The 12,829-nt window shown below is 36.3% G+C and overlaps 1 protein-coding gene across 10 annotated transcripts in view; it reads left to right on the top strand.

The window, feature by feature from the left end:
- SLC12A6 (solute carrier family 12 member 6) overlaps nt 1-12,829 on the top strand; it is a 47,490-nt gene that overhangs the window by 9,689 nt on the left and 24,972 nt on the right. For 3 of the 10 annotated variants that reach the window (XM_087948395.1, XM_026688353.2, XM_026688354.2), the window contains exon 3: nt 11,150-11,194. The exons of 3 other annotated variants lie outside the window; for them this stretch is intronic. In XM_087948395.1, coding sequence (XP_087804521.1) covers nt 11,150-11,194 — 45 coding nt within the window. Of the gene's footprint in view, nt 1-5,323; nt 5,517-11,149; nt 11,195-12,829 lie in introns of those variants that run through there. 4 more of the 10 variants (XM_026688358.2, XM_026688357.2, XM_087948397.1 and 1 more) reach the window with 3 other exon arrangements.

Raw genomic sequence — 12,829 nt, 5'->3', positions numbered from 1 at the left:
TGCTTTCAGTTTAAACAAATGTGGCAATCAAGGAAAGTGTTTATAAATTTGAAAGAGAAATAAGCTTAACTGGAAGACTTAAATCAAAGGTGCAAGTTAGGCCATTTTGTTGTTTTGAAATGCACTATTTTAGTTTTAATTGGCCTTTTCTGTGATTGTAATATGTGATAAATTTATACTTTGACTTCTTTGAGTCTTGGAGTTAAGAAGCATAGAGTTTAGCTCTAAATTGTAAATTCTCATTTAGTATATTAAATACTAATCTCAATCTCCTTTTCTTCCAGTCCAGGGCATTAGCTTAGACCTGTGCTCGTGGAGCTGAGGCAGAGAACATTGGAAGAAAACCTGGAACAGCCAGGACTTAAAAAGGCAGATGAAGATGCAGTCAGATTACAGTGGAAGAGGGTATACATAGTGAATATTATGTAAATATTTCACAGAAGCTTACTAAATCCTGATTAACAACAAAAATTTTCTGGAAGTCAGATTGTGAACCATTGCTTCCAAGCAAGCTCTCAGCTTAATTAAGGGTCATTTTCTGCCTTTCCATAATGGTTTCCCCCCCTTCCATTCAAATGAGATTTGTAATCACATTTTAGTTGAGCAAGAATGGAAGATGTACATTTTTTCATAATAATGAAGTGTTCTACTCTAGGTCACATCACAGTGGTAGGAAGCATAATAACAAACACCTTTATATTTGGAGGCACACTAAATTATCTGCTGTTTTGCATGTAGCAGGTCATGATATGATATGATATGATATGATATGATAACAGGACTTTCAGGTTACATAATAGACTCTAGGTGTTGAATAGAATTCAGAAGCTCTTTGTTCACAATTCTGGACTCAGAATAAACAATCCAGATAGCTAGATATTCTCTCCACTATAAATTGAAATATCAACCATAGCCTGAAGGATTGATTTACTTTGGTGATATACATGTCAATATTAATGACTCAATTTCCATTTTCTCTTATGTTCTTTTAAGAACATGAGAATAGCCTGGTTATATCGGGACAAAGCTCATCTTAGGCCAGAGTTTTGCTCTAATAGCCACCAGACAGATATCTCTGCTGTGCTTTACCAAACGAGGTGAAAGTGTATTTCTTTCCAGCTGTTCTTTCCCTGCAACTGGTATTTGGGGGCATGTTTTCCCCAATGTTTTAAAAAAAACTTATTGTTTTATTGCTTTTAAAATAATGACAGAGAAGGAAAAAAGTTAAAAAGAATGTTTTTTTAAAAGTGAAAAATGTGATAAAATAAAAAAGGTTATATAATTTTAGCAGTATATATATATATATATACATAGATACACACACACACACACACACACACACACACACACACGCTATTGATCTGAAAATGTTAGCTTTTGGGGCACAGTTGTATTTATATACCGTATTTGTCGGCGTATAAGACGACTTTTTTGCCCTGAAAAACATGCCTCCAAGTGGGGGGGTCGTCTTATATGCCGGCAAATACGGTATATCCACTGCCGGCTTTCGGATGCTTGTGGGACGCAGCGAAGGCGCCTCTGGCTTCCCGGATCCCCTGCGTCACTTCCGCCAAGAGCCTCCCCGTGTCTCTGAATCAGGTTCGAATCCCGCTCACCTCGCTCCGCCCGAGGCTGCAGTGACTGGGGGGAGCGAGAGCGTGGGTTGCTCCTGTCGCCCCAGGCAGGGCCATGTGAAGGCTGCCCGCCTTCCTGCTCCTCCCACGGCCCCTGGCACTCTGCCCTGCCGCTGCAGCCCCGGGGATTTCTGGAGGGCGTTTCCGGTGACCCCGCCAGGATCATTTGGCTGACCTAGCGGACGTGTTGCAAGAGGACTCTGTTGCAGGAAAGCCCGAGGGGAAGGGCCAGGGTTCTGGAGTAACGCCTGCCTACTCCGAGACACGCTCTTTTAGACAGTCCATCTAAGAGAATTCAAACATCCTTCACTCCCAACACAGAATAACATACACACTGTGTAAATATTGGATGATTAGTTACCGTATTTGCCGGCGTATAAGACGACGTTTTTGCCCTGAAAACATGCCTCCAAGTGGGGGGTCGCCTTATACGCCCAGTGGTCTTACACGCCGGCAAATACGGTAATACTTTCTCATAAAACGTGATAAATGTAAGACAGTGTAAAAACATGTGTTTTAAAGAAGAATTATCTTTATTACCACTCCGGCCAAATTCTGTTTTTGACAGTCTTTTTCTATATAAATGTAAGAGTCTAAAAAATTCTAAATATTTTAGTTGTATAAATGGTAATTTGAGGTCCATTGATATTCTTAAGTTAAAACATTCTCTCATTGTCTAGATACTAGAAGAACCTCCAATTCTTTATTCCATCCATTTCTTAATTTTTTTTAAAAAAAATGACCCTATTTTATTATTTTTATAAATAAGGTGAGATAAATCTATTTCTCCTTTCTTCTCCTATTTTTCCCACAATAACAACCCAATGAGGTGAGTTGGGCTGAGAGAAAGTGACTGGATCAAAGTGACCCAACCTGTTATTGATAACAAATATAAAACTGTGATAATAGTAGCTTTTAATTTCAATTTTTAAATTTTTCAAAATTATATCATAATCTAGAGAATGTACTTAAGATATAGGTGTTTTTAAAATATAAAATTAATATACCACATTTAAATGGTACACAGAAGCAACTTACCTTTGTTGTACTATCTGATGTAGAGATTAAACAGATAATTTTCAAAATGGCAGGTGGACTAGATGGGTTCCCTGTTGAGTGGTATAAAACATTTATAGATTGCTTTGTGCCAAAACTTTGTCTGGTAAATGAAGAGATTTGAAATGGGAATGTTATCACTGGCATTTAATCAGGTTTATTTAATCAAAAGTAGATAAAAATCATACTCAGTGTGCTAATTATTCTATTTCATTGATTACTGTTGATACAAAGATTTTAACAGCACTATTAGCAAATAGAGTACAGCAAATGATATTGTTTGTTATTAAGAATGATCAAGCACAGTTTTTAAAATTTAGGCAAGTAGCAGACAATGTTAAGTTAGTCATGTGTCTAATACACTTGAATAAAAAGACTAATTTGCAATTTTATTGATGAAAAAGCCTTTGACAAGGTACATAAACAATACATGATTGCTGTCCTATATATGTTTGGATTTCCTTTGGAATTCATAAAATGAATTAAGATATGAGTTGTTTGAATCTAAAATAAAAATTAATGGCATATTTTCTCTTACATTTCCACTTTAAAGGAACTAGATGTTCTTGCTTTTTAATATCTGCAGGGAACCCTTGGTGTGCATTCAGACAACATAGATTTATGGCGTAGTATATAAGTCATTTAAACACTAATTGTTTTTATTTGCAGGTAACTTTTTTGTTTATTTCTAAATCTTATGCTACTATCACTGTTGATGAAAAAAATAGATGCCTTTAATAATATAGCAGGATACTATAACAGCCTAGGAGGGTCATTGCTGAAAACGGAGCCCAGGAGGGCCGACATGGCCGAAAATGGAGCCTCGATGAGTGACATCTAGCTGCCTATCCCCACCCTGGCCAACCCTCCTCCCGCCCCCCTAAGGTCAAACACAATCCTGAATTGAAATGAAATTGAGTTTGACATCCTTGCTATATATGAAAACTGTTTCAGATGAAATTTTGACTATGTTAACATTCAGATGCAATCAAATGATGTATTAGTACATGATGATTGCTTTTAAACTGTGATTTAACTTTTTAAGTGAACAAGAGCTTGAACAAGAGCTTCTAAATCTTGATGAAGAGAAATCAGTCAGTGAGCCCATTAAAGATTTTTGAACTTATTTGATGCTTTGGTTCTCCACACCTGATTGTAGTAGGCAATAGGAATAACCTTGAGGGATAGTAGAAAGAATCATAACCAAAAAAAAAAAAAAAAAACCCTATTAGATAAAAGATCAAAGTACTATCATTAGCATTCATAGCTTATGGTTTCCTAGTCTGATCTACCTCAAAGGGTTGATATTTATGTAGTAAGTGAATCATTGTATAGGAACAGAGAATAGTCATAGATTTGAATAAAGTTTATGCTCAAACACCCTTTTTCATTGGATTCATCTCTCTTAGAAGACTTCTGTTCTGCCTTTCTACAGCCATGCTAAGGTAGTAAGGCACAAAGGGGTTTTGTAGATAACTAGCATTTCACTGCTTTTGTTGGGCCAAACAATTACTGCTTTAACCTCAGATTAAGCTAAAGTGCCTTTTAAATTGGTTATGTCCTTATCTGTAATCTTGTCATGTTGATGGTATAAACAGCATGTGTAAGATTGCGGGAGGAAGTGGAATGTTGGAGCTTTCTGTTTTAGTTTCCCACTTCCTTCACACATTTTGTTTTCACACTGAAGTTTTAGTAAACGAGTATACTAAGTGTAAATAGAGAAGCTGTGGAGTCTTTTCTCAAAGGGATTTTGGGATCTATGACAAAGCCAGTTATGGAGGGAAGATTGTTGTAAAACAGGTTTTAACTATGGGTTTAACAGACAATTGAGAATAGTTAGAATTAACAGTGTGGATGCAGTCATATTTTTCTCACTTCAGGTTTCTTTCCTCCACCTATGTACTATCTTTATCTGTAATGTGTAATATCTGGTGTAACATCTTTTGAGTTCCAATTCCCAGTTCTCTTTTCTTCCCCAGCAACTCCCAGTTATTTTGAGCCTTCTTCTTTTCTGAACATGACAGTATGGACATGTGCTCTCTTACTCTCTTTTTGCAACCCAAAATAGGATTAAATCTCAGTTGGGTAATGCCAGTGCCTAAGTTTCAAGTTTGTGCATTAAAATAAAAAACCTAGGGGAAAATTGAAAAACAAGGGTTCCTCCAGGAGTAGCTGTCACTATGCAGCCATATACACTTCAACTTCAAATCATATTCTGGCTTTAGGGAAGGGCAGTTCGTCAAGATTGAATTGTCTTCTGATGGCTTTGGTTTGCTTTTGCAGAACACATTACTTGTCCTACAGGTACTGCTAGTAGAACTACTTTTTGATGACTCTTGCTCTTTGCATTACAATTGTTATTCTTTGTATTTTCAAGTTCAAATTCTTGGCAGAAAGCAAGAGACTGCATACTGCTGTCGTGATGTAAAGAATGTGCAAACTAGTGCATACTGCTGTCCTGATGTAAATATGCAAACTAGTGCAGTGTAGCAATATGCACAGAGAGTAATCTTCTTAGCAGCAGGGTTGTAAATAACTCTTTGTGGCATGCATACACTTGAACAGGCACTTATCTCCATAGAGGTGTGTCTCCCTCACACGACATGCCCACACCCTTTCCCTCCCATTCCCTGGGGCTGCCTGTCACCTGACTCACCGACACTTTCAGTTCTTTGTGTCCTGGCCTAGAAGAAAGTTTTGCTTTGAACATGCCTCAGTTCACTGTAACCAAAGTGGAAGATGATGAAGAGGGGAAACCAGAGGAGGATGGACAGGCAAGAAACAGTCCAGGGCAAATCTGGGATCCTAGTGAAACTGCCAGGGAAGGTAAGCAAGTTAAATTGGATAGTTTCTTCCCATTTATCAAGGTATGCTCTCCTCCCCCAACTTTTCACTTGAGGTCTGGTAATGTTTAACCCATTTCATTAGCCTCATTTGTTAGTATGAACCATGTGCTCAGTTACCTACCTCCTAATAGGAGGAAAGCTCTCTTTTCTCCTTTGCTTTCCCCTCACCATCATTTCTTCCCAGCGGCACCTTATAGTTTTTTTTTCTTTAGTTTTTATTTCTCTCATCTGGCTTTGTTTAATCCATTAATCGCCTTCTCAGTAACATTCCTGAAGTGTGACCTTCAGCCAGGTGGTAACTAGCTGTCTGAAGTCAAACCAAACTATAATCTGTGATTAGAGCTTAATTAGGACAAGGGCAAATGTCCTGCTTCTTTTTCTTTGGAGAAAATGATAGCCACATGTATATCCAGGATTCCTGCTCGGTTTCAGCCCTTAGATAGCAAATGAGCCTAGATCAGTGGGAAAAATTATGGACTGTGATGCCTGTGATATTCTCTTGGACACATTATTTTAGGATCAGAGCACCAGTGTGTCTTTAGACCACACACATGCGCATACACACACACACAGAGCTCATTGTTTTTCTGGGCTATTATTTTTGGGGATGTAAACCCAGAAGCAGAATTTAAAAATAAATAACAATAAATATACATCACATTTGCTTGCTGTCCAAATTAATAACTCTGGCTCAGAATGTCCTCTCTTTATGCTTCCATTCCAGCATCATGTGAAATCCATTCACAAATACTACAGACAATTCTGCTATCGTTCCATCCTAGTGGTGATTAAAACAAAGAATATCACACCTTTTTTCCTTCTTGAATGGATTGATAGGTATCTTATTCTCCTATTCTCTCCTCTGGGTTGTATTGTTTACCATTGAGTTCTTTCCTAGATTATTTTTTTTAAAGAAATGTTGAACAGTTATTTGCTCGTCTTCAGAGTCTTCCCGGGGTAATACTTCCTTTCCAAACATACTTTGTTCCATTTATATTTCCCATCACATTCCAACTATGCTAAGCCAATCTGATAAATTCTTATTATCTTTTTTCCTTTGGATTAACGCAACATAAGGTTTATTTTCTGAAGTTTTCCCCACTAATTCTATAAACCCCTGACTATCTTAATCTGCTCTTAATTACATTTTGTATCTTTGCTTGTGTGTGTGTTATCTTCAAGAGTCTGTTTCATGTGATTTTCGCCTGAATTGTTTATTGTTACATTGCTACACTGTTACTCAGCATGACCTTGAGATTGCTAAATTATTTTTTTTCCTGTTAGGCCATTGTTTTCTATGTCATCTTAAAGCTTCCTTGGTGCTGGCGCTAACCAAAATTCTCTTACATTCTGCCTGGGAAAGCAGTGAACAGGAATTAACCATTTAAGTGAAAGAAAAATGGCTAAAAGTGACTTTATTTATTACAGTTGTGACCTTTGGTCCAGGAAATTATTAGTATTGTTATGAACATACTTTATTTCATTGTTCCTAATAGCCAGCTATAGATTTCATTATTATTCCCATTTTGCAGATAGGAAACAGAAGCTAGAAAATGTAGCCTTGCACAATAACATTTAGTAATATTTCTCCTAAATTCCCTTAGAATTCTGAACTCTATTAAAGCAGGATTCTTAATTAGAGGTATGGGAGTTGTATGTCTGAAAGTATAATCTGATAGGGTAAAACTATTCAAGTTCACTGAACTTTACTTCCACTTTATTCTAATGTGACCTAGAGAAAGCATATATATTCTTGGTTTTCCTTCGTATTTAGAAATAACACAATCTAATAACTCAAAACAGATTAAATTGCAAATTGATTTATTTATGAAAGGGTAGCTAAAAAGAAGTAACTTGGATTACATTTTGTAGCATTCATCAGAAAGAATGGAAGTTGAATTTACCTCATATGTTTCTTCTATCTGAACAATTAATTACATGGAGGAAATTCACATATCAGAAAGGTAAGCATAAAGCTTAAAACTAAATAGAAGGGTTTCTTCTGTTGCACAATATTCTAAGCTAGAGATGTTCTAAGTAAAGCTTAATACATCCCATCACCTCGTCAGTCACCCAAAATACTATTTCTGTCTTTGGTTTGGCCTCCTACGTGCATTCCTCTTTCCCTCAGAAGATTCCTACACAGTCTGAAAGTCCTTTCTTAGCTATATATCTGGCTATAAAAGGCTGGATGCTGACTGGTAAATTCTATTCTTTATGCCTTCATTCTTCTACAGGTAACAAAGAAGCGGAAAGCACAAAGAAAATTTGTTGCTTTTTGACAACAAATAAGTGTTAGAGTAATTAGTGGGTTTCCATGCCCGTAGATGCCAATATTACTGCCTTAACTGCCTTCACACCACTGGATCTAAGATGTTCAGAAGAGAAACCTATTAAGATTAAATCTCTCAGGCTGAGTAATCTGCTTATGCCCTAAGTATAATAATCCTAAATAAAATATTTCCATGATTTCCAGAAATGCAACCTTCTGTATAGATTTCATTTACCTATTGGTGATTAGGAAACATACATATCCACACACCATGCCCCAGAAATGTATTCTAAATTAAGATTTAATGTGTAACCAGAAATCTTCCTTGTTGGAAGTGCCCAACTCTGATATAATATCTATCTTCCTCAACACTTTGAGTTGCTTTGCCAAAGCAATGAGCAGAAATAATTAGACTGAACAGCCATCTAGTGTTTTTAATGCTGAGACCAAACTATGCTAATTGGTCAAGGAAGAGTGCCAGTGCTACTGTGGAGTGTTAGACAAATATGAAGATGGCTTTGTGTATGAATATTGAACTTAGAATAATAGAGTTGGAAGAAACTTGGATGTCTTCTAATCCAATCCCCTACTTGAGCAGGAGACCCTATACCATTTTAGACAAATGGTTGTCCAGTCTCTTTTAAACCCTCCAGTGATAGAGCACCCACAATTTCTGAATGCAAGCTGTTCCATTGGTTGATTGCTCTCAGCATTAGGAAATTTCTCCTTAATTCTAGGTTGCTTCTCTCTTTAGTTAGTTTCCATCTATTGTTTCTCATCTTGCCTTCTGGTGCTTTGGAAAATAGTTTAACCTCCCTCCTCATCTTTGTAGGAGCCCTTCAAATATTGGAAAACTGCTATCATGTCTCCTTGTCCTTCTTTTCATTAAATTAGACAAATCCAATTCCTGTAATAGTTCTTCATATGTTTTAGACTGAAGCCGCCTAATAAGTCTTGTTGCTGTTCTCTGCACTCTCTCCAGAATCTCAACATCTTTTTTATATTGTGGTGACCAGAACAGAATGCAGTATTCCAAGTGTGGTCTTATTAAGGCTTTGTAAATTGGTACTAGAACTTCATGTGATCTTGATTCTATCCTTCTATTAATGCAGCCTAGGATTGCATTGGCTTTTTTTTTTTTGGCTGCTGCTGCTGCACACGATTAGCTTATATGTGATTGTCCAAGACTCCAAGATCCAAGATGGGTATGGATTTGTTGACAATTTTGGCTTTCCCCGCATACTCTCTTAGGAGCCTTGAGATTTTGTATGCATTTGGTTAAAGTTGGTTTGCTTGTCTTCAATCTGCACAGTCTGAGCATTGTTCTTACTGCTGCACATTTTATTTATTTAATCAAATTTATCAAATTTATTTGCTGCCTAGCATAGGCAATTGTGTAGAATTTACTTAGGACTGTGCCTTCACTTAAAAAAAATAGCCCAAATTATTTTCTCTTCCCATATCATTAAAAAAAACCTGGATGAAGTAAACCTTATTTAACAGAAAGTTTGGGGAAAGGTGTTCATTAAATCCATAAGTCTGAATTTATCTTTTTCATCAATTGATTGACATAAATCATGTCTCTTTACTACTGAATTTAAGCAACAAACATTTGGTCCCTTAAATGATGATAAATTCTGGATTAGCATTTGTTCTATCAAAGCTCTGTTAAACTAGTATTTTACTGAAATTATTTTGATTACTATCATTTTATTTTTATTATATTTACCTGACTCCCTTTACATTTACCAGGCTCACAAGACATAATTTAATATTCAATAAAATGAAAATATGATAAAAATCACATTTATAAACAATTTTGACTCTCAAAAGAACAAAACCAGCAGCATCTGTTAAGTCAAAACTGCAGCAACAGTAAGGTAACATTAATAGAAGATTTTGAAATAGAGCTTCACCATATTCCTAAAAGCTACTGATGAATGACTTTTCAGACTTCCTTTGGAAAAAGTTCCAGGATTTGCTGTTCTTAAAGCATTTCAGATTATTTAATTAATTGTTTTGTGTTGCTTTCAGCGAATGAACAGACTATTGTATAAACTGTCTTAAATTCATTTGCCAGTTTATCCCAACTGCCTGATCTTCATATAGTGTATAATTTAGAACTCTTTTATCCGATTGATAGTATGCTATACCATTCCTGATTTCCTGCTTTTTATTATTTTTAACGTGCTTTTTTTATTAGCCTTGTTAAAAACATCGAGTTTTGATTCAATTTTAGGAGATTTGCACATAATTGGCTCTGTTGTTTTAATGATAGACATTTAGACTAAGACCTTAATTATAACTGAATGCATTTAAGGCAAAGCAAATGGCACGTTATCCTAGGGCCTGGAAAGCCAGTAGAAAAAGAAATAGACATGGCATGCCTTAAACGTTTTTCAAAGGAAAATTAAAAACAAAAACAGGAAGTTGATTTTGAATCATGCTCATATCAGCTGCATTTGATTAAATGAGAGGGCAAGAAGAGATCTTTGATCTCATGGGCAACATAGACAAAATTCAAAGACAAAATGTTTACTAGGCAATATAATTTATACTTGTTATTTATGTTTGCTTAACCCTCTATTTGAACATGTATTACTAAACAATTAGAATTTTACATTACCAGTCTAATAATCTTGCAAGAGTCCAACATACATACTTCTTCTATCCCTCGCATATTCCTTTCTTATGCATTCTTATGCGTCCTTCTCCATCAGGAAGTTACAGAGCATGAGACCAATGGTCAACCTATGATTGTCCAGACATAACTGAAATGCATTTTTCATTAGCCATATTCAGGATGGCTTTTTGTAAAAAGATATTGAAGTTCAGCAATATTTGGAAGGCCTTTGTGAAAACAGTTATATTCTTTGAGATCTTATTACTTAACATTGAGGCATTGTAACATGGAATAAGCCAGAGAAAGTTATAGAAAAGAAGGAATTGTATCTCATTCTTCCATGACTTTGTCCCCCCCCCCCCCCAACTTCACTCTGGAGTGCTCCACACCCTATGTATTATCACCCTGGCCCCTTGGATGACAATGTGACACCAATTGTGGGTGGGTGGTTACTGAGAACAGTAGTTCTCTACAGTGGCTTCTAGTCTCCATCCTTTGTTCAGCAATTGCAGCTGTTGGTTTAAAATCACAGAGTAAGGTTCCCTGATGGCTTACTTCATGCTTTTCATGAGATTGATTAATGGTTGTTGAGGAAAAGGGAAAAGTACCTTTTAAAGAAATCCTGGGAAGTTTGAGAACAAAACAGTTCATTTTATTCTCCCACTCTCTTTTATTTTGCTATTCATTTTTGCCCCCCATGTTCTGCTTGATTTTTCAGATGTGAGTCAAACTTCCATCACAGGGGAACAATGTCAGCTCTTAGGTACAGTATCGCAGAGGCCTTTTGTGTGTGTTTGGGATGTATGTGTGTTTATGGTAAATGTATGTTATCCTGTTATTAACCGATCAGCTGAAGTGGGGTTGAGGGCACACATCTCTGTTGGCTGCAGCTGTATGGGTGGGCAGAAGGAAGTTGAATGTCTCTGTGTTTGTGTGTGTGTATTTAGGAGTGTGTATATTTGTGTCTGAGAGAAAGAGATCTAATAATATTGTGCTGTGCAGTCATCATCAATAGAACTCATAAAATTTCCAGTAATGGGATATTTGCACTTTAATATATGTGTTTATATTTAAATATCTATTTTCTTGGTTGATTATATTCTTTAAAGGAGCAGTATAACTGCTTGTCAATTGCTTGGATTATGTTCTCATGAAAGGATAGTGGTCATACTGATAGAAATAATATATTTTAACTAAAGAAAACAAGATGATGAATACCTGCTTTAGCATGGGTAAAAATACAGACTGGTTTATTTTTATTTTTGTAGCATTTGGATTCAGCGTGACTTCGTTTCGATACAAAATAGCTCTAACTCTCCAGATTCATTTACTTATTCAATTTATAAAGCTTCATCAAGCATACAGTTCATTGTTGACAATGTCATTCCTTCTGCAAGAAAGTTAGAATGTAGACCAGGGAAAAAATCCAGGTAGTCCCGTGCTTACAACAAGTTTGTTTAGTGACAGTTCAAAGCACCGAAAAAAGTGACTTATGACCATTTTTCACACTTACAATCATTGCAACATCCTCATGGTCACTTGATCAAAATTCAGACGCTTAGCAGCTGCTTCATACTTATATCCAGGGGTGGTCATGTGAGCTTTGTGACCTAACAAGCAAAATCCATGGGGAAGCTAGATTCACTTAACAATGGTGTTACTAATTTAACAATTGCAATGATTCACTTTACAACTGTGTCAAGAAAGGTCGTAAAATGGGGCAAAACTCCCTTAACAAATGTCTCACTTAGTAAAATAAAAAAAAATTGCACTCAAATGTGGTTGTAAGTCAGGGACTACCTGTCTTCTACCGTTCTATAGATTATCATATGTAATGACTACAAACTCAGTTTTGTTTGTGTTTTTTTTTAAACCAGGATGGGTATCAGAAATTTGGGGTTGTTGAAACAGGATCAACATGCTTTTTGAAAGATCAAGGAGTCCTACATCTTCAGTCTGGGAAAACCTACTGGGTAAACAGTAGCAGATGATTATCTCTGTCAAAGGGAGTGTTTGTAGGATTCCGTAGATAAGAGTCAGCAAAACCATATCAGCAAAATAGCCTGGAACTATTTGTTCCAGCATGCTGGGGATGTTACTTTAGGATAACAATTCAACGAAACCTCATTCCTATTTCACTGAGTAGATGCTACATACTTTGAAAGCAGAATTCAGAACACAGAATCCTGTATTATCCCTTCATTCCCCTAAAATGGGGCAACTCATCCATTTTCACTTTCGCATAGCCAACTAACAGGCTATTTATTAGCCCCATATGAGCAGAATAGAGAAGTGACAGCATTTTAACTTTAATACAGATAGTCCTTGACTGATAACAGTTCACTTAATGACCATTCAAAGTTACAACGACACAGAACATAATGACATGACAAACATG

This window comes from Notechis scutatus, chromosome Z (genome assembly GCF_049901735.1).
Source record: "Notechis scutatus isolate UNSWTSFEM ecotype Mainland chromosome Z, rNotScu1.2, whole genome shotgun sequence".
NCBI classification, from domain to species: Eukaryota; Metazoa; Chordata; class Lepidosauria; order Squamata; family Elapidae; genus Notechis; species Notechis scutatus.
The sequence above is the reverse complement of the archived record's forward strand: the minus strand, read 5'-3'. Positions and strand labels throughout refer to the sequence as shown.